The sequence below is a fragment of the Lepidochelys olivacea genome (genome assembly GCF_965140295.1).
Source record: "Lepidochelys olivacea isolate rLepOli2 genome assembly, chromosome: 5".
Taxonomy (NCBI): Eukaryota; Metazoa; Chordata; order Testudines; family Cheloniidae; genus Lepidochelys; species Lepidochelys olivacea.
The window spans coordinates 20,753,933-20,773,721 of record NC_140415.1 but is presented as its reverse complement, the minus strand read 5'-3'; the positions used below and the strand labels follow the sequence as shown (position 1 = coordinate 20,773,721).

Genomic DNA, 19,789 nt, shown 5'->3' with positions numbered 1-19,789 from the left:
TATCTTTACATAAGAAGCTATGAACAACAATAGGTATTAAGGGCAATAATATTCTTCCAGCTGAGGAAGAATTGAGAAGTATGTTGTATTTCTTAATGTCACATGATACTTTATGCAGTGCATGAGCATAGCATTACTTTAAAACACACAGTCACTTTCAAAGTCAGGCCATTATTACATCTCCAACATGACACACAATGCCAATCTCCTTATTCCAAAGTCAAGCCCTTTGGAACTTCAGAATACCTTTCTGATAAAACACAAATCAGATCTTAAAAAAATAAAAGTGCCCACTATTATATTCTTGAGAGTTAAATCTCACTCAAGCAGGTTCTATGTGAGACTGCTAGAGTCATGCTGTAAAAATATGGTGCTGACCATATATATGGCTTTAAACACCACCGCTAACAAAATCTTACACTGATACATCACCTTTCTTCTTGAAGGACTTAGAGTGCTGCATCATCTATACAAATACAACAATCATGCACTCATTCCTACGGTGCAAAATGGTAGTCAGGAAGAAAAAGAGCACATAATGGGCTGTAAAAAAGTGGATGGTTAATTTTGATACAGGATAATAGGTTAAAGGGCTTGAAGGGAATGAAGAGTATGGATTATACTTTTGGGTCTCTGTTTTAAAGGAGTAAGTGCATAAAGTTAGGGCCAGATTCACAAGATTGGCCCCAGCATCTGCTGCGACTCAGGAAAGAGAAGGTCACAATCTGGCCTTGTCTGCCTGCACCATCCACATGGTTGTCCATCCTCTTGGGACACTATGCCGAGGTCAATAATTTAGTATAAAATTCTGAGGCCCTATCTTCCCACAACTTCTGCCCACCACTGCTCCTCCATCCATGCACTAGTGCTATTAAAAGGACGTGCACAGTCAAGGACATATCACATGAGAGCATAAAAAGCTGCTAAGACTGTTATCCCATGCCTTAACTTATGTCCTGTGCTCTGTCAGTACAGAACACTCCATCCCCAAGATCCATCAGCATGTTTCCAGCCTCAATACTAAGCCTCTTATTCCCCTTCCCTGGCACCAGCCTGGTCAATCTCTTTGATTTCTGGGCTTTCAGATCCATCAGTTAAGGCCAGCATTGAAATTATTCTGTCTTCTTATCACTCCTCATTAAGGGTAAAAAAAGGTGTTGGAAACATGGGCTTAGCCACGTGTAAAGACTGCAATCCAGGAGCCATGCAGAGGGAAGAATGAGTATTTTGGGTGAGGTAACTGATAATGCTATGGGCAAATAGATGCCCTCAAGGTCTAAAGAATATGAACTTGATATAAGATATGTACGTTGAATGAAATTCAGTGAATAAGGCAGGGCACCACTTAACTAAACTCATACCCACATTTCACATCAGCCATGTCAAATTTTACTTGCCAGGCTTAATAAAGTAGTTGCCTCAGGAATTTTGTAAAACTGTTTCATACAATCAGTAAACTCAAGACTTTATATTTATTCTCGCAGAAAAATATGTACTAAAACCAACCAAACAAAAAAGTGGTATCTGATAACTCCAGGTGAACATTTGTGGGGGGAAAGGAAGGGATTTTAATACAAATTCCTTTATCCCTCATTAGTTCTGATGCTCCACTGCCTGGGTACAATCCACATGTTGGCAGCAGATTTTTTTAAGAAATGAGAACATCACAAACTGCTGGACCAAAGCAGACAGCATTCATTTGCTTACTGGATTTTTTAAGTGCCCATTTAGACAGAGACAGCTGAGTCAGCTTTCTTCCTTGACAAGGAGAAACAGTCTGCATAATAACATTTTGGTTTTGTTATTTTTTTTTAAATGCAAAAACCTCCTTGGAAAATAGACATTTTTGTTTTCACCTTTAAATAAAAAATAAAAAAAACAAAGCCTCCAAAACCAATTCTAGTCCATTTGCATTCAGTTCTTGACTATTTTACTTTTTCTTTACTTTTAATTTGTTTTTTACTACCACATTAGCCTTCTCAATTTTTTTCTTAACAGTATCATGTTTTCATCTGTTGGCTGTAATATCTATTTAACATGTTTCCAACCCCTTTTAGAGAGTTTGCAAGAGATGAATATTTCCTTTCTGCAAAAATATATACACAGTTAAATATTTTTAATCCTATGAATCACACTTTCTAAGCTTCCAAACAGCAGAATTCAGCTAACAGATAATGATTTCAAAGCAGCCAATCTACATCTAAATTTAGATCCGACAGCAATTCCACTCCTGCAAATCCAGTTGATGTATCCATACACACACTTGGCAGCTTAGTGGAATCTATGCTCTTAGTACCGGGCTTTTATTGTACATGAAAAAGCTGTGGTGGGCAAAAGGACAACTTCCATCTCAGCATCCACTTCATTTTATTACCTGAGGAGTTTTGGTCAAACTGAATAAATAATGCTTTTATAGCAGCAGTGGCAGACATGCCCCAACTTAGAGGTGGGGCTGCACGTAGCAATCTGCACACACACTCCCTCCCCCACAACTCTCTCTCCTTTTCAGAATGAAAAATTCAGATGTTCATGGGCAATGTGGCCCCTTTACTGTTCTCTGTTAGGCCCAACTTCTCTCCCTCCAACCTACTTTTCAACTCCAATTCCTATCCATGCACACTGTCAGTTCACCTACAACCTCATTCACCATCTGACTCCATTTAATCCTGCCAGCCCAAACTCTTCCCCTCCCAACTCAGAACAAGCTCAAGCCACCTCAGCTCCCTCCAAGTCAACCAGAGTATTGCCAAACTGAAGCATGCAAAAATCATGAGTCAAGGCCCCAACTCTCCCTGCCCAAACCCATGAGATTGGCTTAAAAACCATGAGATTTTAAAAATAATAAAGTTGGGATTTTTTCTTTGCCCTCTGGTTGTGGAGCCTCTCCACAACCAGGAAGCTCAGAAACTTGCTTTAAATTTTTTAAAAAATGAAATCTTAGATTTTTACACAAGTCAAGTGATTCCTGAAGCTGGAGTTTTATGAAAATCACCAGATATCATAGGACTTGCTATAAAATCATGAGGGCTTGTGACACTGCAACCTCACCTATTCCAGAACACCCCCTCACACAAGCAACGCTCTATCCTCCAGGCTAATAACCCTTCTTCTTTCTAGCTACTTACTTTCTCCATGACACAGAACCCTCTCTCACCACACACTTCCAGGATCACAATACAATCCAGCACACCCCTGAGATTTACAACCTGCCAGAGCTTAGAAGAAACCTCCTCAGGCTCAGAACACTTCCTCCTCCTAACCAAACACCCCATCTCCGTGAAGTGGAAAAGAAGGAGCAGAAGCAGCAAAGGAATATGTGCAGAGTCTGCCTCTGTTGGCCTGCTCCTGTAGAAGCCTGCATTCCCTGCTCAGTGCCACCTTCCTCTGCTGCCTGCAGTCTGTGTGTCACTGACACAGAATTCCACCATGGGGAGCCAGGGGCTGCCACTAGAACCAGGCTCCAGCCCTACCAAGAGTGCCCCAGGGACAGCAGGTGGTACTGCACCCTGCCCCACATCAGTCACATTACACAGCTGTAATGTTATTGGTGGAGTTTAGCCTTAATATGCTATAATGACCAGCAACTCCACAGAATGGAAGAGTGTAGTGTATGTTGCCTTTAATATGCAGTATCTTTCACAATGTACTTGCTAGGGGTCATATTAAGCCCTGGCATAAATAGGCTTCAGGTATCCATTTACAACAGGACTGAATATGGCCTGTAGTTTTATAACAGTGGAATAAACACCATCCTTTCTCTAACAATAAACATTTCCTGGCAAGTGAAAAAATCCTAAATATTTTTCTTCCTTATTTCTCAGAAAATGTTTAATATACATGTACTTACATGTCAGATGTTTTCAATTGCTGTAAAAAGATGTTATGTACTAGTGTACATTACTGTAAACCACCATCAAATTACTGGTGTGGTCAGTATGTTATTTACTAAATATGTTGTGGCATCTAAACCAAATATTATAGTGAGTGCAGGCTGAATATTGAAAATATATGATACATTTTATTAGATTGTAACAATTTAGACTAAGAATTAGAGCCCATTTCTTATCTTTGTGTATTTGTCATTCCATTCCATATCTCTCTATAGCTCTGTGTAAGTAATAACAGTAAAATACAGTCCAAGTATTTGACAATTATTTTTGTTATTATTTATAATTTGTAATGTGGTAGTGCTCTAAGGCCCCCATTGGGATGAAGAAACCTATTGTCCTAGGTACTACACAGTCACACAGGCAAACATCTCACTCTGAAAGCCAATTTAAGGCAAGGTGCAACAAGTGAGTTACAGATAAACAAAACAAAACAAAAGAACAGGAGAGAAGTGAGGTAGAAGGTAAGAGAAATAAGTATATAAGTTTACACAGGTGAATTATACATATAGCTTGATGGTCTGAATCATTTCAGAGTTAATATAAATAAATAAGAATCAGCAATCCCCACTGACTTTTTACCTATCCTACTATTAGCTGATAAGTTCTTGTAGGCAGCATGGTAGAAAGGGATCTTGAGGAGCAATATGAAGGAGGGAAGAATTAGCAATAACTCCTATATAAATCTAATGTACCTATTCACTATGGAGGGAAGGGAGGTCTATTATAACCACGAATTGGATTCTAAATTACTTTCCTATATACCGAAGCCACTGAAGAGTGATGTAAGAAATAAGTCTGGCTGTGTGACTAACAGCTCACCACATTCTTCAGAACACATTTAGAATAAGATATTGTCTGCATATGATGGAGCTGAAGACACTATTTTGCTAATGCAATGCTTTTACTTTCAGATATTTCTTTGGACTCAGCGGGTAACAAAATGTAGAAGCTTAAATATTCATAAAAATATTAATTGTGTAGGTAATACATTTCCCTTTATTATCATACATTCACTGGACATCTCAGAGACCTTAATTTAGAATTTTAATGTCTTGCAATTAGCTGCAAGGGGGTCTGGCTTTACTTCAGATAGTCTTCAGTCATATTTTAAAGTTTTGTTCCTTTCCTTTTACAGAATCAGGCCTCCTCTGAGATCTGATAACCAAGAATTAACATGGGTGACAGCACCTTTACCTATTAAGTTGTAATTCCTTGGCATTCTACAAGAAACTCAGAAAGTATCTGTTTTTAAAATTTTGTTTCAAGTCCTTGTTTTGTTTAGTCTATGAAATAAAGTTCTAGCTCTAATACATTTGCTTCCTGTGAGATTCTTCCACTGTAAAAAGCAAAATAAGAAACATTTGTTGTTTCAAATTCAGACTAACTGTTTTCAAATACACAGCAACATTTGAACATCAGTTAATTCCATCCTAAGGTCTCGATTCAGCAAGGTATCTAAACACATGCCCAATCCCACTGACCTCAATAGGACTATTCACATGCATCAGGCTGCTGAATCAGGGCTACGTGATTCTTAGGAAATCTTCTGAGCCATACACATTTCTGACTTCAACTTTATCTTGAGCATTTTCAAAATTTCACGCATACTTTACCGTCAACCCACTGCACTTCTGTATTTTATTTTATTTTATTTGGACTTTTATGATTTGTCTGGTATTCTATTGAGCATTGGTAAAAATCAGTCTATATACAACATGACAGAAGCAAAGGGAAAACTAGATATCAACTCTAATCAAATATTGTAAAATATGTTGTTTAGTGAGAGATTCATCTCATCACAGCCAGATTGGATGGATTCAGGATCACAGTCATTAATAAGATGACTGCTAAATCTGTACGCCACTAAGAAGAAAAACTGAAGGAAACATAATAATCCAGTATTTGAACAAGCATACTGTTGTTTAAAGCCATGGGTTTTACAAGACTACTCAAGCTAGGACTTTGCTTGAAAACAGCAACACACACATCAGACAGAGATTGGTTGTTATAGCCATGATATGGTATTTAAAGACTACTGTATGAGAAGGGAAAGCCAAAAATGCCTAATAATATTGTTTTGTCTGCTGAAGTGACAGACTCAGTCACAACAGGTGTGCACATTTAATACAGTATAGCAGGGAGATCATTAGGAGATTAAAAGAATTAGTAATAGGATTAAGCCAAAGTGCTGCCACTTGGCTTCTCTCCAGAGATTCAATGATTTGCTAAAATCATATGAAAATTTCCACTGGTCTGAAAGATGACTTCAGTAGAGTACTGTATCATTTTTACAATAGCCATAACTATGTACAGTAGGAGATATTGCTAGCAATTTAGCCAAATGTAAAGACAATGTGCCACTATAAAAATGCAAAAAGGATGGGGAGATTTCTTGCATTAATTCCTACTTGTCCTTGCATTTACATTTCAAGCTAAAGTTTTTAAAACATCTGAAGGAAGGAAGATTATCTTTATTCATGACATACCTGTCAAGGGTATAATAGCTCCTTTCTTGCAACTGTTGGTTTTTTTATAACTTGTTACATTAAAATACAACCCCCTGACATATTAAATATTGTAATTTACATGGTTAATATGTTATAATATGAATATTTATAATAGCCTAAGAATATTATAAATACTCACATATTATAAATCACATTTTATTATCTGTGAGTATTAAATTTTAAGAACAAAAGGGGAGATTTTCAAAAACACAAATGACAGGCATTTATCTTCAACTGAATGTCAGTGGGAGTTAGAAGCCTACCTACACTTTGTGCCTTTCTGTACTCCCCAAATGTCAAACCACCACCATTCGAACATGAACAGAAAAAGAAAACCACCACGTTCCTGACTAGCTAAAATAATATGATAATTCTATAAAAACCAAAGGAACAAAAAAACAATCTCTGATGGCAGAAAAATATTAACACTCTCTCAGCAGCTTACATACAACAGACCGCGAGACAGCTTTAAAACCTGCAACAGGGTTCTACTGACATTTGTGAATTTAATTTCAATTGAATCCTATACACCTAGTGTGAGAGACAGTCTTAAAAATATTTTTAAGAAACCAATCAGATGAGAGCATTTATGTTCCATTACTTGACAGATGAATTAGCAACAAGTGCAGGTCTGTCACATAGTAAGTATCCTCTGAAGTCAGTTTTTGTTCTGTGTTTCCAAATTCTGTTCTTCTTCCAAAGATGCGAGTGGGGGAGCAGTAAAACCTTTTCAAATGGATCAGAAAGCTATCAGGGACCCTGACTGCATCTTTACAGTTGTTAAAAACAACTGAGGAAAAGGATAAAACTGGCACTTTGCAGCACAATTTACTGGCATCTGGGGGAAACTGGTCAGATGGGCAGACACAGGAGAGGACAGGCATTTGGGAGCCAGGTGATCAAGGTCTCCTTGTCCAGCAATAACACAATCATGAGGATGGTAGAGATTTGGCAGGTCAAAAGAGAGGTACAGATCCTGCTTATCTGGCAGAAGTGTGTAAAGTAGCTACATGGCAGGAAGAGATCCCTTTTCACTCATTCATCTGTCCTCAAAGGTATGAAGAGTGAGTGGTAATTACCACAAACTCAGATTTTATTAAACCCAGTTGTTTTTTTGTGACTGTTTCTTCTTATCTCAGTTATATTGCTTGTTCCAATTGGACAGCCATATTATGCCCCTAGAGCAGAGGTGGGCAAACTACGGCCCACGGGCTGCGAGCTCCTGCCGCTCTGAGCAGCATGGTAAGGGGGCAGTGGTGGCGGGGTTGGGTAGCGGGTCTCAGGGGGCAATAAGGGGACAGGGAGCAGGGGGCGGTTGGATGGGGTGGAGGTTCTGGGGTAGTCAGGAATCGGGGAACGGGGGGGTTGGATAGGGTATGGGAGTCCTGGGGGCCTGTCAGGGGGCGGGTGTATGGATAGGCCAGGGCAGTCATGGGACAGAGAGCAGTGGGAGTTGGATAGGGGGTGGGATCCGGGGGGGTGGTTTGGACAGGGGGTCCCAGGAGGGGGTGGTCAGGGGACAAGGAGCAGGAGGGGCTGGATGGGTTGGAGGTTCTGAGGGGGACAGTCAGGGGGCGGGAAGTGGGAGGGGGCGAGGGCCAGGCTGTTTGGGGGGGCACAGTCTTCCATACCCGGCCCTCCATACAGTTTCATACCCCCCATGTGGCGCTCGGGCCAAAAAGTTTGCCCACCCCTGCCCTAGAGACTAGGATGGAAGGTCTTGAAAGTGCATATTCTGTAGAACATTACTCTGCTCAATGCTCTCTTCAGGCTGGTCTACCGATACCATATGTATTTATAAAAGTGATGCACTTCCACGTTGGGTTCTTTGTAATTCCACCTTATTTTCAGCTATTAGATTTATCAAAGCTGATTCTTTCCAAGAAAAGAACAGTCATTTGCTTTCAAAATCATATACTTGGTGAGGGTGGCTTTATGGTCCAACAGCACTCAAAGAGCAAAGCTCAAATGCCTTATAAAGGAGGAGTACACCTGTGATATGGCCAAATTCTGTTATGAGAATACACATCGCTGCGCTGCTGCACATGGTTATATCACAAAAGGGAAGTAGGTAAGCAGGTGTCTTGAGTGCTGGTTCCTCAGCACCCATGGAAGACTTATTCTGTTATAGGGTCAAAGACCTCAATTATGACAGCGCAGCCTGCAGTCTGGCCTCAGCATTCCTACAGACTGTGATTAAATAGCCTCAAGTTGGACCAAGATAGACCACTGCGTTATTTTTTAACTGCTTATTTTGAAATAGTTGCAGCCTTCATTTTACACCAAAAATACATCTCTCTTCCTTGTGTGCCTGAGGCAACGTGCTTTATTTTTAATTGTATAAGCATCTATGAAGTTTGTGCAGAAACACTATTAAATTAAAATATGTCCTTTGTTTTCAAATGTGGGTATACAATTATCCACCAATACTTTGAGGGAAAAGTATTACAGATATTTTCCCCCTTCTGGAGAGGATAAATAGACATGCTGATAAATCACCTCTTTTATGGAGTATTGTACAGTGTTAGACTGGAAAGGAAGCATGTAAAACTCTCCTTTGTCATGATGCCCACAAAAATCTTGACCACAGTTAGGCTGCTGGTGCTCTGAGACTGCCTATCATGCTGACCAATATTTCCTCACTGCTTCCTTGCACCCCTCTGTTGGTCTGTCTGTATCCATCGGTTGTTTCTCCTGTCTTATACTTAGATTGAAAACACTTTGGGGCAGGAACTGTTTTTCTTCTGGGTTTGTACAGCACCTAGCACAATGGGATCCTGGGTCTATGACTGGGTTCTTAGGTGTTATGATAATACAAACAACAACAGATTAAACCACAGGGCTTGGATTAAACCTCAGAAGATCTGTGTTCTATTCCCATCATTGCCAGAATTCCCTTCACAAATCACTTCACTTTGCCTCAGTTTACCCATGTGTACAATGAGGTTAATAACTAATTAACTGAGGTACACAAAGCACTTTAAAATCCAGGGGTGTAAGATGCTATAGAATTACAGACTTATTATTACCAAACAAAAGAAATAAACTGTGGTGGTTTCAACTACAGTGAAAGAACCATGACCATTTTTTGTGGTTTATGATAGAGAAAATAATACAACGTTGGGGTTGTAGGGCAAAGTTTTAAGTGATACTGCCAACATAAAAATGAACAGGATTGTACCATGTGTGGACTTTTATACAGAAGCATTTTCAATAGTTGGCAATAACACTGCTATTTTCTGACCTACTTCCTCTTTTTCAGATGTAATATGGATTAGAAAAACTGTACACCACAGTAGAACCTAAGAGTTACAAACACATCAGGAACGGAGGTTGTTCGTAACTCTGAACAAAATATTAAGGTTCTTTCAAAAGTTTACAGCTGAACATTGACTTAATTCAGCTCTGAAACTTTACTATGCAGAAGAAAAATGCTGCTTTCTCTTTTGTTTTAGTAGTTTACGTTTAACGTTTACGTTTAGTAGTTTACTATGTGTACGTGTAGTTTATCCCTCAGAGGGAGGGATCGCTCAGTGGTTTGAGCATGGGCCTGCTAAACTCAGGGTTGTGAGTTCAATCCCTGAGGGGGCCATTTAGGGATCTGGGGCAAAAATTGGGGATTGGTCCAGCTTTGAGCAGGGGGTTGGACTAGATGACCTCCTAAGGTCCCTTCCAATTCTATGAACACAGTATTGTACTGTATTTGCCTTTTTTTTTGGTCTCTGCTGCTACTTGATTGTGTACTTCCAGTTCCAAATGAGGTGTGTGGTTAACAGGTCAGTTCATAATGCCTGTATTCATAACTTTGAGGTTCTACGGTACTTAAAATACTCTGTAAATCTGAAGTTTTAAGGTGTAAATGTTATGGCTATAAGTAAGCTATAGCAAGATAATATATTTATCACAAATCATTTCCTTCAATGCTTTTACCTGCAGATGGCTGGAAAGCATTCCTGAAGTCCCTTTTTTTTGACCAAGGATCCTTCAAGGCAGTACATGAGGATGTCCATAACCTTGGAAACAAAAGTTACAATTGTATAACAATATTTGATTTTATTGTTCATAACAAAAGTTAAATTCTGAACAATTATAGAGTTTTCTAGATCTTGTGTTTAATTATATTTTTGGTACCTTAGTATAATGTGTTATTTGCACAAACAAATCTGACTGCACTGCAACATATTGGAATTTGCAAAGACAATGGTACTGGGAATTGCTGCAAATTCTCATTCACAGTAACAGTACACATTTTACAAAGCTATAAACACAGGCAAGTCTCTGCTAGTGAAGGCCTGAGAAGGAACACCACATTTTATGCTAGTTATATTAAGAGGGAATTTGAACAGGAACACCAAAGTTAAGCAAATCACACGGTATGGTGGATTCTTTAACAATCTCCTTCATCCTTAATGAATATGCATCTGAAAGAGAAAACTTTCAACATCCCTCTTCAGTCCATTCAAAATGCTGCTGTTACAACCACATCCAAATTGCCAACAAATTATTTTGCTAGCTTGTCCTTACCAATTAAGTCCTACCCAACTCTCTGCTCTGGTCTTTTCAACCCTGGGCCCCTTCATTTTGCCCAAGCTACAGGATTAAACTATTCCATTTTGTCCATCTCCATATATCCTTTTATGTAGCCCTCATGTCAGAAACCCTCTCTGCAACCCTGTCTTCAATGGAACCACTTAACCATTTTCAAAGGCCTCCTGAAAATACATTACTTCTCAGCCCAAGTCATCCCCTTAAAAAATAGTTTACCTAAAAACAGATAAAGGAAAAAAATTAGAACAAGGTGTGCTAAACATCACTGCTCACTGATCTCGCTTTTGTTGCACCTTACCTAGCCATTTGTATATCTGCTTTCTGCTCAGTTTTTAAGCCCTTTGAGACAGGGACAGAGTCTTATGGCCTCAGATGTGTTATTTTAAAAAATAACATATGTTCCATGGTGCTGTAAAGGTAGATGGCCACTTTACAATTTCCAATTGAGTTTACGTGCAATGTATTATTCATTGATTTATTAAAAACTATGATATACAGATATTACAGCATATTCTTACCTCTACAAGAAGATCCACAACATCTGTGGGCATTTTATCTATTAGTATTTCGATGACTCTTAGGATCTCTCCTTTAGCCCGAGCAAGAGCTGTAGTGTGAATATTCTGTTGAGACTGAGTGTTTGCTGCCAGCGCAGTGTGTCTATGCACCTACAAAAGGAATAAGATTATATATTTAACTACTGCTGTCCACATATGTTTCAACTATACTTAGCATGAGCTTTCCATGATAGTTTCTTAATACCAGATCAGGATTCACCATGTCTACGGTCTCTAGCAGCAGTCAGAGGACTCCAAGTGTTCATATGGGCTACTGCAGTTCTACCTTGTCACACCTCTTCTTCAATGTGTACATAAAGCCAATAAGGAGGTTAAGTAAAGAGGCAGGGGTGGTGATTATTTCTGTTTGCTAATTACACCTAACTCTGTGACTGCACCTTTGATTTGGCTGGCAAAGTGGAATAATTAGCCCACCGTCTAAGACTGAGGCATGGATGAAGACTGAGGTACTGTCACTAGGCTGAGGGAAGAAACCAGAGGAATTACAATTACATATTAATTACAATTACATACAAATTACATATTAATTATGCAAAATGACATTTTTCCACATCATTCACTAGGAATAAAGACATCTGATGACCAATCCAGAAATATCATTTGTGAAATATACAGAAAAGAAACAGTTTTTGTTTGAGATTTAAGGACAAATGTTCAACATTTGGACTAAAATATTACATTAAGAACATCTGTATTTTGCAGAACTCATTTGAATCATAGAATTGCAAGGGACCTCGAGAGGTCATCTAGTCCAGTCCCCTGCACTCATGGCAGGACTAAGTATTATCTAGACCATCCCTGACAGGTGTTTGTCTAACCTGCTCTTAAAAATCTCCAATGACGGAGATTTCACAACCTCCCTAGGCAATTAATTCCAGTGCTTAACCACCCTGACAGTGGGAAGCTTTTTGTCCTAACTTCAGAGTTAAGAAAAACTCATTATTTTCTTCCTCCTTGTAACAACCTTTTACATACTTGAAAACCATTATGTCCCCTCTCAGTCTTCTCTTTTCCAGACTAAACAAACCCATTTTTTTCAATCTTCCCTCATAGGTCACGTTTTCTAGACTTTTAGTCATTTTTGTCGCTCTTCTCTGGACTCTTTCCAGTTTGTTCACACCTTTCCTGAAATGTGGTGCCCAAAACTGGACACAATACTCTAGTTGAGGCCTAATCAGAGTGGAGTAGAGCGGAAGAATTACTTCTTTTGTCTTCAGAGTAGCAGCCATGTTAGTCTGTATTCGCAAAAAGAAAAGGAGTACTTGTGGCACCTTAGAGACTAACCAATTTATTTGAGCATAAGCTTTCATGAGCTACAGCTCACTTCATCGGATGCTTGTAACACTCCTGCTAATACATCCCAGAATGATGTTTGCTTTTTTTGCAACAGTATTACACTGTTGACTCATATTTAGCTTGTGATCTACTAGGACCCTCATATCCCTTTCTGCAGTACTCCTTCCTACACAGGTATTTACCATTTTGTATGTGTGCAACTGATTGTTCCTTCCAAAGTGGCATACTTTGCATTGTCCTTCTTGAATTTCATCCTATTTACTTCAGACCATTTCTCCAGTTTGTCCAGCTCATTTTGAGTTTTAATTCTATCCTCCAAAGCACTTGCAACCCCTCCCACCTTGGTATTGTCTACAAACATTATAAGTGTACTCTCTATGTCATTACCTAATCATTGATGAAGATACTGAACTGAACTGGACCCAAAACTGATCCCTGTGGAACCCCACTTGCTATGCCCTTCCAGCCTGACCGTGGCTTTTGAATGTAGCCTTTGAATGTGTTTTAATTATTATTCCACATACAGTCTTTAAAATGTTGGTCCCACTTTCTTTACTGATCCTCACTTTCACAAAATGGGAGGGTCAGGGTGAATAAATGGCCAATCTTGGACTTAAAAATGATATATAATACCAAATGTTATTCTGGACATTTAGAGGCCCTTCAATGACTACCTCCTTGCTGGCCTTCTTTTACCAACCCCATGTCTAGGTACACTCACACATAATCAGCATGGTGCAGGACCTGCAAAGGCTGCAGCTGCTTCTAAAATCAGATGCACTAAGGAGATGGGAGGATGACTGGGGTAGAAAGGGGATCCTAGCTTCTATGCTACACCCAAAGAACCTAGGACTGGATTGGGGAGGACCCAGAAGAAACACCCATCACCAAAGATGGGTTGGATGATGGGCTGGGAAGGAGACCTGTGATGTCCCTCCCAAGAACACCTTCCTATTTCCCCCAAAGGAACACTTGTTAGACTCCCTTCCCCAACAGTGAAATGAGAAAAGGAAAAATCCCTGAACCTGAGTAGCCTGAGTGACAGAAGAAGAAAAATGAGAGCAGAATTTGGTCCCTAAAACACCGAATTCTTTCATCCAACAACGTATGTCTGCTGGACCAAATCCCAAAAGCAATGCTCAATTTCCATTCAGTCCCGAATCATGCAGTATTTGCATTGCCTAGGTAAAGGCTAAGAAAAAAACCTAGTAAATCCTTTGGGATTTTGCCCACTGCTCTATATGTGAATTGGAAGGTTATACACCCAGTACATCAGGACACAGCCATTTTCAACTCATCAAGTGACCTGGTGTATCAGTTATCAAGATACTGTTGCATAATGCTGCATACCGCCAAATATTTAAAAATGATAACCCATTTTGTTTCCCCAAAACAGCTAAATTTTGGGGCAGTTGTAAAGGAGATTTGACTATTTTTTATTTCTGTCTGCTAATACTGGAGCTGAAAAGAATTAATATAAAAACCAACCAAAAACTTTGTTGCACGCTGAGATCATTATTCTTTTGAAAGTGCAGCTCAGTGAACACTGAGGTTTTTCTCACCTCCTTGGCTATAGTTGTTATGAAGGCGGGTGGTCTGGCTGTGGCAATGAGTGAGAGAGCATGTCGTGCAGAGCGGGCGGAGTCAGCTGCTGGACTCAGAGGCAGCCCCATTGTGATGCTAAACAGGAATCAGACAAAGAGGGGAAAAAGAAAAGAGGCATTAGAAATATAGAGTGAAAAGATTAGGCACAGCTTATAATGTCAGTTCAAGGTCAACGGGAGCACTCAAACAGTTAGAATATAATGGACTTCCAACAATGAGCAGTGATTAGGAGTCAGGGTGTTCTGGCATCAAATACAAAATCGAATAATTAACCATGAAGATTGAAAACAGTATGTGCATCTGTCCAAAGTGTTAAAAAGGCCTTGTTAACAAATTATCTAGCTGTAGTATTGAATACATATCACAAAACCTGGGACAAAGCAAATAAAGAATGTCATACAAAGTATTTTTATATTTTATTGTTTAGCAAAAGTTTAGAAGCAGCTTGAAAATACAGCTTTTGTAGCATTACTATTTAATTCAGCTAAGTACTTTTAACTAGTTGGAGGGAGGAGAAGGAAGAGCTTCTAGAGGCACTGGAAATACTGAATTCATTCGATTTGGTTTCCTGTGTTGAATGAATCACTTTGTTTTAAATTACTGCAAGCGCTACTAAGACACAGCTAGACTCACCTGTCAGCAATCCCTATTTATGAACATTACAGGCATGGCAGAAGTTCAACACACATTAAGGCAAGATTGCTTTTTCAGAGCATATGCAAATGAGCACCACTGACTGGCTGGTGAAGAGGCACTGATTTTTAGAACAACTCCTCCGCCTTAAAAATCTACATCTTAGCTGTTGTTCTTAATTTACATTATACATATATATGAATGCTAAGTGTTAATAAAACTATGATTTTTCATTAAAGTAACTGTCATTTAAGTGCACATGGAGAAGAACAGATGATTTTTGTTACATAAGAAGAGGTGAAATCTACAGCTTTCTCCTCTAGCAATGTGATTTCAGATGCATTAGTACTTTAAGAGATGCACAGGAGATAAAAATATATTAATTGAAGTCTGTCCCGGCCCAATTAAGTAATTTTATCAAGCTTCATCTGTAATTTAAATTACAGACGATTTAACTCTAAATACTTATCGCTGAGGACACCCCCAATATGTTAAGTCATGGCAAATACAAAAGCAATACAAAATTATGAGTGTCTCTTTGGAAAGCCTGCAGTCCTTACTAATGTGAGCAGTCACACTGCTTTCAGTCAGATTACTCACATTAGTAAAGTCTGCAATTGAGTTGTGATTGCAATAATTTTACACAACTAATGTCATTATAACTGATCAACAAAAAAACTCCTTTCTAAATCCTTAACATAACATACACACATTTAGATACTCTGGGTCGGACTGTAACCGTGCCAGAACTCCACTCAGTGCAGCTGATTGGTGAGGTGGTAAAGGTAGCTGTCATCCACCGTTGTGCTTTTCTGATCTCTGGGGTTGCTGGGGGCCAGTTCAGCCTTCAGTGCAAGTTAGAGCGGCCTCAAGATTACTCTAAACTATATAAAGCCACAACTGTCCTCTGTGGAGCTGTTTCATAGCAGAGAATCTCTCGGTACAGTAACATCCCATCCATGTCCCTTTCATCCCCTACATACTGTTGGAGTGACAAGAAGATGCCTTATTAGAGGGCAGGATATGGCTCATTATTGCTGTTCGCTCTGACTGCAAATGAGAGAATGCCGAAGACCACCCCAAACAATTCCATTAACTTTCACATCATCTTATATTTTATTCACGTCACATCTTACAAAAGGCACACATTTAGAAATGTTAAGAATTTTAAGACTTGTTTTTTAAAAAACAGTAGTATAACATGTTTTGTATTGCTCTACTGCAAAGCCTATGTAGAGTCCAATGCCACAAGCCTCAAAACGACAGGAAAGAAAGCATCAATACCTTTGTTCAAGCTCCAAAAATATGTAACTTAGTCTATCAACTTGTTTGGCCCCATCCCAATAATGTCTGAGTCATGATATTAATGTTTGATATCTTCTGATATGCCAGGCTAAAAGAGGGAACGGTTTCTAATTCTCCAAAGGGGTATTTATAGCACAGTTAAAAATGTTCCGGGACCAGATAAGATGTTTCTCAATTCTGGTCTTTAAATAAGTATAACCGGCAAGGGGGCTTGGAGCAAATGTACATTTTTGGAGACAGGGAAGGAAGGGATGAAGTATACCTCTCAACAGCCTAACAAGAGAATGTGTGCGCAAAGGGGAAAAAAAGGATACAATGTGAAATGTTATTTTCTCAATGAAGAGAAGATATCTCTTTTTGAACTATGCTTAGGTCAAATATTTCCTATAAAAATAAGACTTAAAAAAATCTATACTGTTTAATTCTCTCCTCTGCTCATGTTTTATATGGAATATATGCTAATGAAGTGTGGTATAAAAGCTGTTGGCATGAGTTTGGGATGGCCAATTACTTATAAGTGACAAAGCCACAAATACATGTGAGTGCCATTTAAACCTTTATTCCACACCACTAAGTGAATGCCCTAGCTTCAGGAATATTTTAGTGGGTTTAAAAAAATTATTGGAACTATTTTTTCATCTGTAAAAGTAGGTGCTTTAGCTATTGAGAGTTCTCTCTCATGTTTTGTGCAGGAAGTGGGTGCCAAGACTGGTGTCAAAATTGTTTCATATTCTTAGTATTTCCATTATTTTTTATTTTCGAGAAAAAATGTGTGTTCAGTGGTACAAAGCTCCTCTTGAACTGCACTTAGCAACTTTGATTGTAACGTAATGAAGTTTTTCTTATTTTAGATTTTTGTGTGTGGTAAATCTATGATATAACAGGATTGCACACTCTTGTAGTTTACATATGAAAAAGTATGCAAAGACCAGCCAAGCATCCATTAAAGCTTTCTCTGACAAGTGAGCTATTTGAGCCACTTTCAAACTATGTAGCAGCAATACATGGATAAGGGATAAGCATTAGATTCAATAAAAATACATAAAATCTTGCTTATAATTTTTATTTACCTCATCTTCTTTTACTTCATCAATATATGCAATAAAATAATGAATATAACAATTAATGTACTTCTCAGGATAGCACTATAGAAGATGTCCCTGTTTCCTTTTATTTGTTATAGCTCTTTGAATAAAACTAAAAATCATTCAGGCATTTTTGCAGACTACTGAGTGATGAAAGCATATCAAAAACTAGTTTCAGAGTAGCAGCCATGTTAGTCTGTATCCGCAAAAAGAACAGGAGTACTTGTGGCACCTTAGAGACTAACAAATTTATTAGAGCATAAGCTTTCGTGGGCTACAGCCCACTTCATTGGATGCATAGAATGGAACATATAGTAAGATATATCTCTATATATCTATATAGATATACAGATATATAGATACAGATAAGTTGGAAGTTGCCATACAAACTGTGAGAGGATAATTAGTTAAGATGAACTATTATCAGCAGAAGAAAAAAAACAAAAAGCTTTTGTAGTGATAATCAAGATGGCCCATTTAGACAGTTGACAAGAAGGTGTGAGGATACTTAACTTAGGGAAATAGATTCAATATGTGTAATGACCCAGCCACTCCCAGTCTCTATTCAAACCCAAGTTAATGGATCTAGTTTGCATATTAATTCAAGCTCAGCAGTTTCTCACTGGAGTCTGTTTTTGAAGCTTTTCTGTTGCAAAATTGCCACCCTTAAATCTTTTACTGAGTGGCCAGAGAGGTTGAAGTGTTCTCCTACCGGTTTTTGAATGTTTTGATTCCTGATGTCAGATTTGTGTCCATCTATTCTTTTCCGTAGAGACTGTCCAGTTTGGCAATGTACATGGCAGAGGGGCATTGCTGGCACATGATGGCATATATCACACTGGTAGATGTGCAGGTGAACGAGCCCCTGATGGCGTGGCTAATGTGATTAGGTCCTATGATGGTGTCACTTGAATAAATATGTATCCTCACACCTTCTTGTCAACTGTCTAAATGGTCCATCTTGATTATCACTACAAAAGTTTTTTTTTCTCCTGCTGATAATAGCCCACCTTAACTAATTAGCCTCTCACAGTTTATATGACAGGTTTCAGAGTAGGAGCCATGTTAGTCTGTATTTGCAAAAAGAAAAGGAGTACTTGTGGCACCTTAGAGACTAACCAATTTATTTGAGCATAAGCTTTGAATAAATTTGTTAGTCTCTAAGGTGCCACAAGTACTCCTTTTCTTTTTACAGTTTGCATGGTAACTTCCAATGTATCTGTATGTGTGTATATATCTTACTATATGTTCCATTCTATGCATCCGATGAAGTGGGCTGTAGCCCACGAAAGCTTATGCTCTAATAAATTTGTTAGTCTCTAAGGTGCCACAAGTACTCCTGTTCTTTTATCAAAAACTTGATTAACAATCTAATCCTAATGTTGTTATCTAGTAAACCTGGTCTCATCCCTATGTGCATTCACTAAAAATTTCAGAAGCATAGTTCAGACAGTATTTCTGCCCATAAGCAAGGATTCACATGTTTCTGTCAGGAGTATTTTTCCTCCCAGTGTTTGGTAAGGCATGCATTTTCCTGAAAAGCAACAGGTTTCATGTTAATTCATTTACAACACTCAGCAGCGGTAGTATGTGGCCAGAGATTAACCCCCTCCCGCAGCTGGTCTGTATGTCTTCTCTGAGAGCTAAAGCTGTGGGTGATGGAACGGGCACATTGCACCAAGACCACAGACCAAAACAAAGGCAGGTGCAAACCTAGCATTCACAGGGAAGCACCAGGTCTCTTATATCCAGATATATTCTTTTATAGGGGAATTTCATTCTTTCCACATCCTTAAGATTAGTACAACCTGTGTACTGCCCCAGCCAGATACAGATTCTGATCACACCTGAAACAGTCATTTGTGTAAACCACAGTGCAGAAAAGCTACTGATGGACTTTTACAAAACTGATACTGACCCATCCTAACACAACACATACCTATCCATTGCCAGTGGCACTAAGGGAGCTCAAACTGTTCTATTTTTACCATGTCAAGGTTCCTCCCCCACTCTGAACTCTAGGGTACAGATGTGGGGACCTGCATGAAAAAACCTCCTAAGCTTATCTTTACCAGCTTAGGTCAAAACTTCCCCAAGGTACAAAATATTCCCCCCGTTGTCCTTGGACTGACCGCTACCACCACCAAACTAATACTGGTTACTGGGGAAGAGCTGTTTGGACGCGTCTTTCCCCCCAAAATACTTCCCAAAACCCTGCACCCCACTTCCTGGACAAGGTTTGGTAAAAAGCCTCACCAATTTGCCTAGGTGACTACAGACCCAGACCCTTGGATCTTAAGAACAATCCTCCCAACACTTGCACCCCCCCCTTTCTTGGGAAA

General features: G+C 39.0%; 1 protein-coding gene across 4 annotated transcripts in view; it reads right to left on the bottom strand.

The window, feature by feature from the left end:
- Positions 1-19,789, bottom strand: part of WDR7 (WD repeat domain 7) — a 385,156-nt gene that overhangs the window by 64,916 nt on the left and 300,451 nt on the right. For all 4 annotated transcript variants that reach the window (XM_084629121.1, XM_084629122.1, XM_084629120.1 and 1 more), the window contains 3 exons: positions 14,382-14,499; positions 11,464-11,613; positions 10,328-10,410 (listed from right to left, as the gene is read on the bottom strand). In XM_084629121.1, coding sequence (XP_084485247.1) covers positions 10,328-10,410; positions 11,464-11,613; positions 14,382-14,499 — 351 coding nt within the window. The remainder of the gene's footprint in view (positions 1-10,327; positions 10,411-11,463; positions 11,614-14,381; positions 14,500-19,789) is intronic.